Here is a 15,630-nt window from a genome sequence, read left to right as displayed (position 1 = left end):
TACACAGGGGTGACATACAGGTGCATGTCCTGCCTGGTGGAGGGTGGGCACCTTGAGCCCCAGGTGCATGCTGTGTTGGCTCACACATCCTGTCCAGGTGCTTGGTGTGAGGGTGATTACGACTGCACAGGTGCAGCTGTTTACACGCACATGGTCTCATGCACCCCGGTGAGTTTTGTTTGTGTGTGCAAGCTTAGGAGCCTGACAATTTCTGGCCCGAGGACAGTGGCTGGGGCTGCCACGTGGAAGGGGGCCCTCTTGGGGTCTGTGCATCCAGGAGGCGCCCGCTTACCCAGACCTTGCTTTTCCCGTCCAGGACTTTGACCAGCTGCTGGAAGCCCTGCGGGCCGCCCTCTCCAAGGACCCAGGCACTGGCTTCGTGTTCAGCTGCCTCAGCGGCCAGGGTCGTACCACGACTGCGATGGTGGTGGCTGTCCTGGCCTTCTGGCACATCCAAGTACGTGTGGCCTCTCAAGTGAGATTAGAGATTTGCCTGGAGGAGGGTGGACACTCAGGTCCCAGGCACACTGGCTCCACAGGAGGGTGTGAGGGGCAGAGACAGCCTGGTGTGGTCCCAGAGCCCCTTCCATCAGTCTTGGGCGGCCCCCAAGTCCTCCCCAGCAAGGGGCTCCTGGCGTTGGGAGGGGGCTTCTGTCTCAGCAGCTGTCTTCCCTCAGGGCTTCCCCGAGGTGGGTGAGGAGGAGCTCGTGAGTGTGCCTGATGCCAAGTTCACTAAGGGTGAATTTCAGGTGAGCATGCCTTGCGGGGTCCCTGAGGCACCTTGGGATGGGAGGAGGAGGAGGACTCCTGCTTGCTGGTCTAGGGGTCCTCAAAGCACCTCCCAATGCAGTCACCTCTGCCACCTCATCATATCAGTGCTTCCCTGTTCCCATTTTATAGATGAGCCCAGCAAGTCATGGGACAGCTTGGCTCTGAGGCCCTGGCAGACGGCCGGCTATGGAGATGTGGGCTGGACCCCTCCCTGCCCGGCCTTGCTGTTGGGCTGCTGTGTGCCTTGGGGAGGTCATTGGCCACCGTCTTGTCTGGGTAATGTTGATAACAACCTCCCAGCACCTTCAACCCAGCTGTGGTTGGTGACCTTGTGTGGGTCCCCAGCCTACTTTGCCCTGCCTGTTCCTCTATTTCAGATTAGGGCACTGGATGGCCAGCCACAAACATTCCAGATTTAGTCATCCATGTATTGTGCACCTGCCACACACCACAGGCCATCTTCTCAGGCATCCCGAGAGTCGTGGCAATGTCCCTCGGAGTTGGCCCATGGCTGACCCACAGTCAGCAGCACAGCTGGCTCCTCTCTCACTGGCTAACTTCGCCAGTTGCCCCTCCCCTGCCCTCGCCCCAGTCCTGAGGCCCTGACCGCCATGCAGCACCTCACACTTGCTAAGCTCTTGCAGCCTCTGGGCCTTTGCATATGCAGTGCCTTCTCCCTTCCTTCTTCTGGCTGATTCTCTGATTCTTTCCTTTTTCCTTTTCTTTATGTGGTAAAATATGCATAACATAAAATGTACCATTTCAACCATTTTTAAATGTACAGTTCAGTGGTGTTAAGTACATTCACGTTGTTGTGCAACTGTTGCCGCAACCCATCTAACTCCTTCATCTTGCAAAACAGAACTCTGCTCTCCTATTCAGTAATTATTCCCCATCCTCCCTCCCAGCAGCCCCTGTTCTACTTTCTGTCTCAATGGATGTGACTACTCTAGGAATCTTCTATGAGTGGAATTGTACAGTATTTGTGTTTTATGACTAGTTTATTTCACTGAGCATAATGTTCTCAAGGTTTACCCACATTGTAATATGTGTCAGAATTTCTTTCCTTTTAGAGGCTGAATAATATCCCATTGTATGGATAGACCACATTTTGTTTCTCCATTCCTCCATCAAGGGACACTATTTGCTTCCACCTTTTGGCTGTCATGAATAGTGCTGCTATGAAATGCATAGTGCACGTAGCTGAGTCCCTGCTTTCAGTTCTTTTGGGCATATCTCAGGAATGGAATTGCTGGATCCTATGGTAATTCTGTTTACTTTTTTGAGGAACCACCATGCTGTTTGCTGCAGGATATGCACCATTTTACATTCCCACCAGCAACACACAAAGGTTCTGATATTTCCACATCCTCACCAACACTTGATTTCTTTTTTCTTTTTTCTGTTTTTTTTAGAGATGGGAGTTCACCGTGTTGGCCAGGCTGGTCTTGAACTCCTGACCTCAGATGATCCACCCGTCTTGGCCTCCCAAAGTGCTGGGATTACAGGTGTGAGCCACTGTGCCCAGCCAGTTTTTTTGTTTTTGTTTTTTTTTTTTTTTTGAATAATAGCCATCCTGCTGGGTATGAAGTGGTATATTGTGGCTTTGATTTGCATTTCTCTAATGATTAGTGATGTTCAATATCTTTTTATGTGTTTATTGGCCACTTGTATATCTTCTTTGGAGAAATGTCTGTTCAAGTCCTTTGTCCATTTTTGAATTGGATTGTTGTTGAGTTTTGGTTCTTTATATATTCTGGAAACTAATCACTTATAAGAGAGGTGATATGTAAATATGTTCTCTATTCTGTGGGCTGACTTTTTACTCATTGATAGTGTCATTTGATGTACAAAAGTTTTTAATTTTGATGAAGTCGTTTGTCTGTTTTTTCTTTTGTTGCCTGTGCCCTTGGTGCTATATCCAAGAAATCATTGCCAACTCCAATGTCATGAAGCTTCTCCCTTGTGTTTTATCCTAATACTTTTATAGTTTTTAACTCTTAGGTTTAGGTCTTTGATCCATTTTGAGTTAGTTTTTTTATATGGTGTGAGGTAAGGGTTATCTAAGTTTATTCTTTTGCATGTGGATATCTGGTTTTTCTAGCACCATTAGTTCAAGAGTCTGTCTTTCCCCATTGAAGGGTCTTGGCACCCTTGTTGAAAGCCACTTGACCATATGTATGAGGGTTTTATTTTCCAGCTGAGTTTAGTCTTTGCATCGGTCCCTTGAATGTAATGGTCAGGCCTCTCCTTCTTCACACCAGGCCCTGTGCTGGGAGCTGTGTGTACTCCCTCTGTCCCCTTTCCCAGCTCCCAGAAGGTAGGTGCTTTTACTCCTCCCAGTTTATAGATGAGAAAATGAGGCCTGGGGAGACAAGTTTATTACCCTAGGGCCACATCAGAGAGGTAGGGCTGGGGTATAAGCCAGGCTGTAGACCTCAGAGCCTGTGTTCCAAAGTTACATCATGTGACCTGAAGACACCCCTGTACACCCTATCCTCACCCACCCCCAGATAATCTAGACGAGCTTCCTTTACAATTAGTTCAGCATTTGCTGAGCCCACAGTCTGTTGGGGAGAAAGGATCAATAGAGCGTGAAGAGGCCCAGAGCAGACACTGGTTCTAAGGGCCAAGAGTGCAGCTGAGGGAGCCTGAGAGGACTTCATAGAGGAGGCAGCATTTGAGTGCCTTTGGGGAAGATGAGTGAGTATCCTTGGTGAGGAGGGGAGTGTCTAGAGGGATCAAGTGTGCAAAGGAGGGATTCTAGAAAGGGCAGGAACTATGTAAGGCTGTGATTTGTCAGAAGGGAAGCAGGCAGGACTGAGGGGTGGGGGCCCATATTGTGAAGGCCCTGGAGATTTGCATTATGTGTTTGACCTTGACCGTGAGGCCAGGAGGGAGGCAGAGGAGGTTGTGATCAGGCTCTCAGTCTGGGAGCCCCAGCAGGCAGTTATGTGGATTGGGGAGTGGAGGGAGAGGCAGGAGCTGAGTGACGAGGGGCTGCAGGGTGAGCAGGAGCAGCCCAGTCCTCATTGGTAGGTCTTGAGGGCTCCTGGATGTGGGGTGAGGAGGGCACCTAGGATGACCTCGAGTTTCTGGCTTTGCAGTAGTGACAGCTGCCGATGTGGTCAGGGGAGGAACAGCTGCAGCAGAGGTCAGGAGTTGGGTTCCCTGTGAAAAGCTGCAGCCCTCTGTCTGAGGTGGCCCCCAGAGGACGCAGTTCCCTGCACCCTCCTGGGGACCTGCCTAGAGCTTGGGATTGGGGGTGTGGACTGGACAGCTCCCTCCTACTCCCCTGGGCACAGCCTGAGCCAGATCTGCCACTAGTTCCAGACTATTCCTTTTTCTCCTCCCACTTGGTTGCAACTCCATGCCTGCTGGGGTGCCCAGCACCAGGCCAGGACTCTGAGAAACGCAGGAGTTGGGGAAAGGCCCTTCCCTGTTCTTAAGTGGCAGCCAGAGAGAGAAGAGGGCGAGTTAGGTGTTCATTCATTCACTGGGCAGCTGTTGCTGGGGCACCGGGCAGGTGCCAGGCACCACTCCAGGTGCCGGCAGAAAGCCCCTCACTTAGTGGGGAGCGGGTGTGAAAGTGGAAGCAGATGAGCAGGTGGCTGTCGACCACGGGACAGGGCGCTGTGGGGACCTTGCAGGGTGGTGGGGGTAGGTGGTGGGAGGGGTTATGGGTGATGCTGGAGAGGTAGGCTGGACCCAGTGGTGCGGGGAGCCTTTAGACCCCAGTTTCTGTGCTGAGTGCAAGAGAGCCATGAAGAGATCAAAGCCCGGGAATTATACAAACATGGGTTCACATTTATACTTCGTAAGACCTCTCTGGCCACCAGGGAGAGGGAGGGCGGGGAGGAGGTGGAGATGCTGGTCAGAGGGGTACTGCTGTGGAGGCAAAGGGTGATGGGGGTCTGGATCAGGTGCCAGCTGCAGAGAGGTGCAGTGTAGACAGATTTGGAGGGGAACTCAGCACAGGGTGGCTGGGAGGGCCTGTGGGGGAAGAGCCATAGAGTAACCTAAACAGGCTTCAGTTTTCCCAGCAGTAAGGGGCAGATTATATCAATTTTTTTCTTTTTTCTTTTTCTTAATACTCAGAGATGGGGTCTCACTACGTTGGCCAGGTTGGTCTTGAACTTCTGGCCTCAAGTGATCTCCCCACCTCGGCCTCCCAAAGTGCTGGGATTACAGGTATGAGCCACTGCACCTGGCTGGGGTGGGGAATTACATCAGATGAGTGGTGTCCAACTCTGAGCATCTGCACAGTGCCTGGGGGCTGCTGCAGGTTAGGAGGAGGGTGGGGAGGCTTCTTACACCCCCTCCTCACCCCTCCAGCCCTAGTATGTGACAGCTATCTGTTTTATAGATCAAAGTTCTGCATGAGGCCTTGTTTGAAGCAGGATTTCTACTGCTTAAAAAATAAGCACCTCGACCAGGCGCGGTGGCTCATGCCTGTAATCCCAGCACTTTGGGAGGCTTAGGGGGGTGGATCACCTGAGGCCAGGAGTTCAAGACCAGCCTGGCCAGCATGGTGAAATCCTGTCTCTACTAAAAATACAAAAATTAGCTGGGTGCGGTGGCAGGTGCCTGTAATCCCACCTACTCGGGAGGCTGAGGCGGGAGAATTGCTTGAACCCAAGAGGCAGAGGTTGCGGTGAGCCTAGATCTCACCACTGCACTCCAGACTGGGTGACAGGGCGAGACTCCATCTCAAACAAAACAAAACAAAACAAAACAAAAATAAGCACCTTAGATCAGCTTAACATTCCATGGGTGCATTGGAGTGGTTTTTGTATCGTGTAATACAAAGCATACAAAATGGCAATTTGGAGTCACAGTCGTGCATTTAATATGTCTTGAACATCTTAAATGACTTATATTCCCATGTTTTTTTTTGTAGAATTATTTCTAACGTAAACCACTTCTTGATTGTGGCTCTCCTGTGAGAACTGTGCACTCTGTGATGTCTTTGGCTGTGGCAGTCCCGTTTTCCTAGTAACTCTATTGATGTGCTTGGACACTGAAAATCTGTGTAGTGTGCAAGACATTAAGTTGTGGATTGGTGGGGCTTATGCCACAGTTTATCAACACTTGAAAATACTTAATATCTTCTTAAAGAACAATTTGCCTCCAAATTTTAAGCTGGAAAGTTAATGGAATAACTTTCCAGCACTTTGGGAGGCCAAGGGTGTGGATTGCTTTAGCCCAGGAGTTTGAGATTAGCCTGGGCAACATGCCAAAACCCTGTTTCTACTAAAAGTACAAGATATTAGCCAGGCGTGGGACTAAAGGCATGGGCCTTTAGTCCCAGCTACTCAGGAGGCTGGGGTAGGGGGATCACCTGTATCCGGGAAGTTGAGGCTTCAGTAAGCCCTGATCACGCCTCTGCACTCCTGCCTGGACGACAGAGTGAGACTCTGTCTCCAAACAACAACAACAACAACAACAATAAATGTCAATGGAATAACTAAAAAGGAATCATAATCCATGCCTTTTTTAGATTTTCGGTACAAATTCAATGTCTGTGTACTGATCCTCAACACAACCAATAAATCCCAGTTGTGGAGGAAAAAGAAAAGCATCTGGGTAGCCTGGCCCCGGAGATGTTCAGGATCCCCCTGTCCTCCCTCAGTCTGAGAACTGAGGAGCAGGCAGGGCTCTCTGTTCAGCGCCTGGGCCTTAGGCCTGGTGTGGCCTTTTGGTGAGGGTGCAAGCCTGGTGCTTGGGCTGTGGGCTCTTACCAGTTTTATGTCTGCTCACCCCCCTTCTCTGGCCCCAGGTAGTAATGAAGGTGGTGCAGCTGCTACCCGATGGGCACCGTGTGAAGAAGGAGGTGGACGCGGCGCTGGACACTGTCAGCGAGACCATGACGCCCATGCACTACCACCTGCGGGAGATCATCATCTGCACCTACCGCCAGGTGAGCCCCCACCCCACCCCACCCTGCCCCGCCCCGCCCCAGCCACCCTTCCAGGTGTGCACAGCCAGGGAGTGGCTGATGTGGCTTTGGGGTTGCTAGGGGTCCTAGGGGCCCCTCCTTGGCTCGTGGTCACTTTTCCACCTTCTGGAAGTGGAAGTGATCCATGAAATGGACACATCCCCAGCCCCGACCCACTGGTATGGGTACCGGATTCTGGAGTGGTAGGGGAGATGCATGCAGGGGCCATGTTCAAAGCATTCAACAACTGCTGTGGCCCTGGGACCAATCAAGGATGTGGCCAATCAGAGTGAACACCCAGGGGCCATTTTCAAAGCATTCAACAACTGCTGTGGCCCTGGGACCAATCAAGGATGTGGCCAATCAGAGTGAACACCCAGGAGCCCTGTGGTGCCAGGCGTTAACCCTCTTGTTTCTGGGTCCTGGTGGGGGGACCAGAGGTCCCAGACAGGAGTCAGGTAGTGGGTGGGTGGAGACCCTCAGGGTCTTGGAGTGGCTGTTTCACAACTAGCACGGAGGCTGTCATCTCAGAACGTGGGTATGTCTGTGCTGCCCTGGGGCTGGGGCTGGCTCCCAGATGGGGTGTTTTTTATCTGTAAAAATTGTTTTTAAATAACTCATTACATTATAAAAATAAAGTTTTGGCCAGGTGCAGTGGCTCACCCCTGTAATCCTAGCACTTTAGGAGGCTGAGGCAGGCAGACCACCTGAGGTCAGGAGTCGGAGACCAGACTGGCCAACATGGTGAAACTCCATCTCCACTGAAATACAAAAATTAGCCGGGCGTGGTGGCAGGCGCCTGTAGTCCCAGCTACTCGGGAGGCTGAGACAGGAGAATTGCTTGAACCCGGGAGGCGGAGGTTGTGGTGAGCCAAGATCGTGCCATTGCACTCCAGCCTGGGCGATAGTGAGACTCCTCAAGAAAAAAAAAAAAGTTTCATACTAGTCCAGATTTCATGTAACAATCTGGATTTTCAACCTATCTGGAAAGAATGTGCCCTCAAGCCTGCCTGGGTCCCCAATACTCCCTGCTCTGTTGCACTCGGCCCTACTGGACCAGTCCCATGACCACAGGCTAGTGTGGGCTCTGGAGTTTTTGGCCTGGGTCTCTGTGTGGAGTGTTCACTTCTGTTCCTCTCTGGCCCATTGAATCTGATTGGCTTCTGGAACAGAGGCCGGTGCTGAGTGGGAGGGGCAGTGGTGGGAGCCGGTGGGTAGGGGGTAAGGACTCCATGGTGCTGAGAGAGGGCTATATGTACCAGCCATGTGTTCCCCACTGCTGGCCAGCAATTCTCAGAAACAGCTCTTGCCTGTGGCCCCTGCAGAGGGGGCCTGCCCCAAGCCAGCCCTATGCTCGGCTGCAGCTGTGCACACATTGGGGAAATGACTGATTGGGCCCAGCTTTTGCTCAGGGTCATGGATCAGGCCCTGATTGGGGCAAAGGGTGGATGCCTAGCTGGAAGGCAGGGCAAGGCATCTGGGGTCAATCTGGGTCTAAGATCAGAGGTCATTTGGGAGGGGAGTTTGGAGAGATAAAGAGGCTGCGAGGCCAGGGGAAGAGTGGCTCAACCTGTAATCCCAGCACTTTGGGAGACTCAGGCAGGAGGATCACTTGAGGCTAGGAGTTTGAGACCTCCCTGGGCAACATAGCAAGACCTTGTCTCTACCAAAAAAAAAAAGGGCTGTTAAATGTGGGGAGGGGAAGGTGGTTAAGGAGTTTCAGAAGACGGACTTTGGTGAATTTAGGAAGAACTGTTTTCTTCAGGGCCACAGTTAGATTGGGTCCTGAGTCTCCTTTTGAGTTACCTTTGGGTCCCACTCACAATGGTCTTTTGGCAGCAATGAGCTAAGAAGCTGAGCTCCTCCCACTTTCAGAGGATGAGGGCTGAGAATGGAAGCTTCCAGTTCAGTCTGGAAGCTGGAGGCCCAATAGTTGAAAAAGGATGCCTGCTTCAGAGCATCTTAGACCTTCCATCCCATGCTGGCCAGGCTCTGTTAGAGAGCCCCTACCTCCCTGACTCCTGAAGCTGATAGGCCCCCCTTCCTCTGAGCTCTGCAGCCCTCGATGGCCATTGCGAGGCACCCAGAGGGTGGAGCAGGGAGCGTGACAGGGCCTGAGCCATGGGGGGAGAGGAGGGCTCCCCCAGAGCTGGCCTGGAGCAGTGTCCTCAGAGACAGCCTGGGAAGGCACATCAGGTGGGAGGGGATGCATGGCAAAGGCCAGGGGGCCAAAAGGTGCAAAATGAGTTTAGAGGCAGCAAAGGTGGTTCGGTGCCCGCATCTGATGACACAGAAGTTGTTGATGAGTTGGTATGGGTGAGTTGGCACTCCTCCCTGGACATTGGAGAGGGAAGGGTAGTTGGGGCTGCTAGAGGTGACTGCTTGACTCTTGGCATTGGAGAAGGAAGGTGGCTGGGGCTGTTAGAGGTGGTCACTCTGGCTGCCTTCTGGATGTGAAGTGTTTTTTAATGAGAGAGGAAGCAGAGCCAGCTAGGATTCTTACCCGCTCCCACCAGGTCACCCACCCCCTTTCCAAAGGCCAGGTTGGTTGTGACCTCTGCAGTGGGAGGACGGAGATCCCTGAGCCCCAAGGCCCCTTGGAGGGCCCAGAGGCAAGATGTAGAGTCATTCTGGGATATGGCCACCAGGTGGCGCCAGTGACCTACCTGGCCAAATTCTTAGAGGCACTGAAGAGCAGAGGGACTGAGATGAGACACCCTCTAGTTCAGGGGCTTGCACCCCACATGTCCAAGAGATCTGAGAGCTTTAAACCATGCTGTGGCAGAGCTCCATCCCTAGAGAGTCTGATTTAGTTGGTAGGGGTGTCTTGGCCAGGGCACGGGTCTTGTTTTTGAAGTCTCCCAGGTGATTCCAACACACAGCCAAGGCTGAGAGCCACATATTCTAAGCAGCGGCCCCCAGCTTTAGTGGGCTTCAGAACCACATGTTAGACTTGTTAAAATGCAGACTGCTGGGCCCCACTCTGGAGCTTCTGATTCTGTAGGTCTGGAGGTCTAACACACTCCCAGATGATACTGATGCTGGCGGGGACCACACTAGGGGATGTATACAATTCACGATGTATACAATTCATGTGCCATGCAATTCATTTATTTATGGTGCACGAGTCCCTGGTTTTTAGTACATTCATAGAGTTGTGCATCCAGCGCCACATCAAATTTAGAACATTTTTCATCACCCTAAAAAGAAACCTCACACCCGCTAGCAATCCCTTCCCCTCCCCCACCATCTGGCAGCCACTGATCTTTCTGCCTCTGTGGATTTGCATGGTCTGGCCATTTCATATAAGTGGAATCATACACTATGTGGTCCTTTGTGTCTGGCTTCTTTCACTTAGCATAACGTTTGAAGGTTTATCCGTGTTGTAGCATGTATTATTACTTCATTTTTATGGCTGAATAATGTTCCATTGTATAGACATATCCCATTATGTCTATCTGTTTATCAGCTGATGGACATTTGGTTTGTTGTAGAACTTTTTGGCTGTTATGAATAATGTTGCCGTGAAAATTCATGTACAAGCTTTTGTGTGAACGTATGTTTTCATTTCTCTTGGTTATATACCTAGGAGTGGAATTGCCGGATCATATGGTAATTCTGTGTTTAACCTTTTCAGGTTAACCACCGTGAGTTGGTGGCTGAGTGGGGATGAGAGGCAACGATCTTCACTCCCAGCCCACGCTCCTCCCCAGACCATGTTGTCCTTGACGCAAGGATCTCATCCATGTTGCCCCAGTGGGCTGCAGGGAGATGTGCGGAGTCTCTAGAAAGGCAGCGGCCCCTACCACCCCTTCCCTCTAATGGTGACTTCTGGAAATTGGCAGCTGGGTCTCACCTGTGGTATCAGCTGTTTATTTAAACTTCTGCCCTCTGGTTTCAAACCAGAAGTCCCCAGGTGGCCTCCAGCAGGGTCTGTGGTTCTCTGCTCAGAGCCGGGTGCTGTCCGTGCGGAGGATGCCATCAGCCTGGTCAGATCCCCCACAGCCTCTGGATGTAAATGGACCTGAGCTCAGGCTTGGGTAGGGCTTTATCCCCTCCATCGGCTTAATTTGCCCGGGAATGTTCTAGGACCGGTCCACATTTGGCCCATCTGAAGTTTTCCAAAATCCCAAGAGTCCACTTGGGATCCTGAAATTCAGCAGCATGTGTCTACTTGGCTTCCTGCCCCTCACTCCCCAGAGCCCCCAAATGGTGAATTTCCTTTTCCTGGCCCCCTGCCGGCTTCAGCAGTCAACTTATACTTTAGTAATAAGCAGTGAAAAACACAGCTCCTGTGATATGGCATTTGTGCTTCTTCAGCAATAAAGCTATTCCAGGGCCCTCAGTTGGGAACAGTGGAAGAATTTGGAGGTCAATTTCCTGTTGTGGATCAGAGAGGAGGGCTCAGAATGTGCATGAATCTTCATCTGCACCCTGAGGTTGCACAGCAAGAATAAGGACAGTAAGTACCAAAAGCTTAGGTGGCTCAGGTTGAGCAAAGAGTCTCCAGAGTCTCCCAGAATCCTGCCAACTCAGCGATGATTTTACTTTTGCCCGTTTCCTTCTGGGCTTCGTGCACTTGCACGCAGCTCTCTGGAAGCTGTGATTGTGGCAGGCCCACGGGACGTCTCTCGCTGCTCACCTAGGCTGTGTTTGTGCATTTCAACATGTGCCCAGCCAGCATGTGCTGCCTCAGTGCTGGGCCCTGGGCGGACACTGAGTAGGGACCGGTGACAAAAGGTGCGCAGAGCTGACGTTCTCGTAGGGCAGAGAGAGGCAAAATTAAGCAACAGCTCCGGCTTCTGGGCATTTTGTCATGTTTGCTGAGGAGCCCTTACATCATCGCATTCCGTGTTCACATTCCATGCAGTGAGTGGAAGTACTGTTTCTCACGCTGTTCCTGTGTGTAGCACGCGCGGCCCTTCACATTCTTTCCTGTCGTCTTCTGGGATGGGGGTGATGTGGACCTTGTAGCGCATGTGGCTCTTCCGTTGTGTGGATTATTTTTGTAAAGCTAATACTTAGAAGTAGAATTACTGAATGAGTCAAAACTTAGGAACTTGTATTTTTAAGTATTTTGGAATGTTTCAAACAGAAAATTTCAAAGCAGAGAGCATAATTTCCTCAGCCCTCATGTGCCCACCTCCCAGCTGCAGTAAGTACCCATCTCAGCCAGTCTTATTTTATCTCAAGCCCTCCGAGCTCTCACTGAATTATTTTAAAGCACATCCCAGTCCTCATGTTACTTCTTCTGTGCATATTTCGGTACGTACCTCTAAAGAAGGGGGATCTTTTAAAGAAGGCAGTCACACCGCCATTATTGCCTCTTAAACAATGGACAGTCACTACTTACCAGCAAACATCTGGTCAATGTTTAGATGTTTCCACTAATCTCACAGGCTTTTTGCAGCTGGATCAGGATCCAAACAAGATCCACATGTTGCATTTGGTTGACGTGGCCCTAAGTCTCTTTTAATCTCATACAGTTCTCCTTTTCCCCCCTGAAATATATTTGTGAGGTAAACTGGTTGTCTTCCTGGGCTTCCTGGAGCTAATTTTCCTAGTTGCACCCCTAGGTTTAAGTTGGCCTGTGCTTCCTGGAAATGGTTCGCATCCAAGGCTTCATGAGATTCCAGCTCAGTGTGGCCGGAATGGTTACTGGGGGTGCCGTATGCTGCTGTTGGGGCTGGAAGGTCCTGTCGTCTCTCCTTTTATGACTGGCTTCCAGCAGTGTGCATCGCCAACTTGCAGAATGGTGATCTGCTGGCTCTCTCATTCCATCTACTTTAATTAACTGCGATACTTCCAGAACGAGAGACTTCCCCTCAGGTGTGTTGGGGACAGACAGGCAGGTCCCATGCTTGCTGTTTCCTTTGATTTCCCTGTCTCCAGTGGATGGGTTGGTTTGGGAGTTGCTTGTCTAAAAATGAGGGAAAGTTGTTGGCTTCAGCAAGGCCTAATGTTCCTCCAGATTTGGATGTGGTTGGAGTCTGTGAGGAGAGTCTGGGTGACTGGAGTGAGAGCCAGCAGGGAGTGGGATGGGGTAGAGACTCATGCAGAGGGACAGGGAGTCACTAGAGACCCAGTGCCGGCCACACATGTCTTGACATCTCCTTAGCCAACTTGGAAGTAGTCCGAGAGGTGCCCATGCTGGGCTGATAGACATTTTTACGACCACCATCCTCACTTTGCCTGTGTGTGATAAAGGATGTGCTAATGTTGGTTCCGGTTTTACATTTGAGGAGGGAGGCACTGAGCTTGCCCAAGAACACACAGCTGGCAGATTTAGGAGGGGGACAAGACCCGGCTCGTGACTCCCAGATTGAGCCTCTCTGCCATGCCACATGGCCTCCCAAGTGGGCGGAGGCACCATTTCACCTCTTCCTGCCCACCTTGAGCCCTGCTGCAGGGAAACAGAACTGGAAGCCATGGTCCTTGCCTTTGAGGAAGTCGCAGACTGACCAGGAGAAGGACAAGGACAAGAACACATCCCAGACACAGGTTGTGGGTGCAGCTGGGAGGTAGTAGAGCCAAGCCTGGGCACATATTTTCCACTGGGACAGACCTTCCCTGAGGGAACAGCCTCGACCCTTCTCTCTATGCCTGTCTCAAGCAGCCTGACTTCACGGGGCTGCAGCCCACGGCGGTGCCCCTCTGTTCTCCAGTGTCTGCAAGGTTGAGTCAAGGCTTGGATGCCTCGTGCATGTGAAGGGGCCAGATGCTTGGGGCATTTTAAGAACTGCCTTAAGGCCATGCCTCTGGCTGATGCCTGTAATCCCAGCACTTTGGGAGGCCAAGGTGGGAGGATCACCTGAGGTTGGGAGTTCAAGACCAGCCTGGCCAACATGGTGAAACCCTGTCTCTACAAAAAATACAAAAATTAGCCGAGCGTGGTGGCGCACAGCTGTAATCCCAGCTACTTGGGAGGCTGAGGCAGGAGAATCACTTGAACCCTGGAGGCAGAGGTTGCGGTAAGCCGAGATCATGCTGCTGCACTCTAGCCTGGGCGACAGAGTGAGACTCCATCTCAAAACAAACAAATAAACAAACTGCCTCAAAAGGAAAAAAGAAAGAAAACCCATTGAACTAAGCCACTTCCGGCGCTTTGGACGGAAGTTAGAATGCCGGGCCCTGGCTGAGGAGAATCCAACATGGCCGCCAGCCCAGGGCGGTGACACCCGCGGTAGACTTCGTTGTTTCCTTTTGGGCTTGGAAAGGGAAAATATTTATGACAAAAACCAAAGTCAGGGCACCTGGAGGAAGCCCTGCTAGAATCATTAATGCCAGCGGCACTTTTCCTGGGCTTTGGCTGGTGACGTTAATTCTTGGTGTTGGGTATTTAAAACAGCCTGTGTCTCCTGCTTTCCTTTCAGAAGAGTTTGAAGAACAGCTGAGGTGAAGGGAGCCACACAGGGAGAAGGAAACATCCTCTGGTCTCAAAGCGAGATTTATTGTATAAAGACTGTAGTGCTTTAACTTTGAGCAGTGCTTTTTGAGCCTCCCCTCCTCTCGCCTCCCCTCCCCCACTCCCCTTCCCTCCCCCACTCCCCTTCCCTCCCCCACTCCCCTTCCCTCCCCCACTCCCCTTCCCTCCCCTCCCCCTCCCCTCCCCTCCCCTCCCCTCCCCTCCCCTCCCCTTTCTTTGAGACAGAGCCTTGCTCCGTTGCCCAGGCTGGAGTGCAGTGGCACAACCTTGGCTCACTGCAATTTCTGCCTCCCAGGTTCAAGTGATTTTCCTGCCTCAGCCTCCTAGGTATCTGGGATTACAGGTGCCTGCCACCACCACTCCCGGCTAATTTTTGTATTTTTACTAGAGCCGGGGTTTTGCCATGTTTCCCAGGCTGGTCTCAAACTCCTGGACTTAAGTGATCCACGAGCCTCGGCCTCCCACAGTGCTGGGATTACAGGTGTGAGCCACTGTACCTGGTTGCTATTTGAGTTTTCTAAGAACTCACCTTTTGTCTTTTGTGGTCCTCAGACAGATGGTGAGAACAGGACAAATTTTATTAGACCCATTTGACTGAGAAGAAACTGAGGCCTAACGAAGTTTTGTGATTGGCTGGAGGCTGGACCAGAAGCTGGCTCCCAACTCCTCGACTTGCATCCCTTTTCCGCCGCTGTGGCAGCCACGACCTGGGGGCAATCTTGTGGTGGCAGAGAAGGGAAGCGTTGGCAGGGAAGCTGCCAGCCACTACTGTGTGACTGCCTGGATTGGTGCAGAGTTGGTCCTGCGACCAAAGGAGCTTCCAGGAGGTCAGAGAGACCAGCTCCGTGCCGCAAGGGCTGAGGTCATTTCTTAAGAAAAAAGACCAGAGAGCTCTGGCTCTGAGCCCCAGGCAGGGTCTTTCTCAGCCTCTTGAAAACTCTGGCTGTTGGCCGGGCGCAGTGGCTCCCGCCTGTAATCCCAGCACCTTGGGAGGCTGAGGCGGGCGGATCACGAGGTCAGGAGATCGAGACCATCCTTGCTAACACGGTGAAACCCCTTCTATATTAAAAATATAAAAAATTAGCCGGGCGAGGTGGCGGGCGCCTGTAGTCCCAGCTACTCGGGAGGCTGAGGCAGGAGAATGGTGTGAACCCGGGAGGCGGAGCTTGCAGTGAGCTGAGATCGCACGACTGCACTCCAGCCTGGGTGACAGAGTGAGACTCCATCTCAAAACAAAACAAAAACCCTGGCTGCCAAAGTTGTTCCCCAGAGACATGGTTCCAATAAGTAATGTGTCTTGGGAGCAGGGCCGGAGCAATTAGGGCAGCCCTGCAGTGCTATGAGCTGTCACATGAAATAGAACCCAAGCAAAGGCTGCTTACTAGGCTCTTTCACGTGAACCCAGCCTAGAACGGCTTCCAGAACGGAGTGTGTGTGTTAGTGTGCATGTGAGTACCCCTGTGCTCTCGTGTGTGTAGGGCACATGTTCTCAGTA

At 51.7% G+C, this 15,630-nt stretch overlaps 1 protein-coding gene across 15 annotated transcripts in view; it reads left to right on the top strand.

The window, feature by feature from the left end:
* Positions 1–15,630, top strand: part of PALD1 (phosphatase domain containing paladin 1) — a 116,952-nt gene that overhangs the window by 82,935 nt on the left and 18,387 nt on the right. For 12 of the 15 annotated variants that reach the window (XM_063710024.1, XM_063710023.1, XM_055353544.2 and 9 more), the window contains 3 exons: positions 317–457; positions 678–749; positions 6,551–6,691. In XM_063710024.1, the coding sequence (XP_063566094.1) occupies positions 317–457; positions 678–749; positions 6,551–6,691 (354 nt within the window). Of the gene's footprint in view, positions 1–316; positions 458–677; positions 750–6,550; positions 6,692–10,346; positions 14,222–15,630 lie in introns of those variants that run through there. The other 3 variants (XM_063710027.1, XM_063710028.1, XM_063710026.1) reach the window with 2 other exon arrangements.

Source organism: Gorilla gorilla, chromosome 8 (assembly GCF_029281585.2).
Source record: "Gorilla gorilla gorilla isolate KB3781 chromosome 8, NHGRI_mGorGor1-v2.1_pri, whole genome shotgun sequence".
NCBI classification, from domain to species: Eukaryota; Metazoa; Chordata; class Mammalia; order Primates; family Hominidae; genus Gorilla; species Gorilla gorilla.
This window is presented reverse-complemented; position numbering and strand designations above follow the sequence as displayed.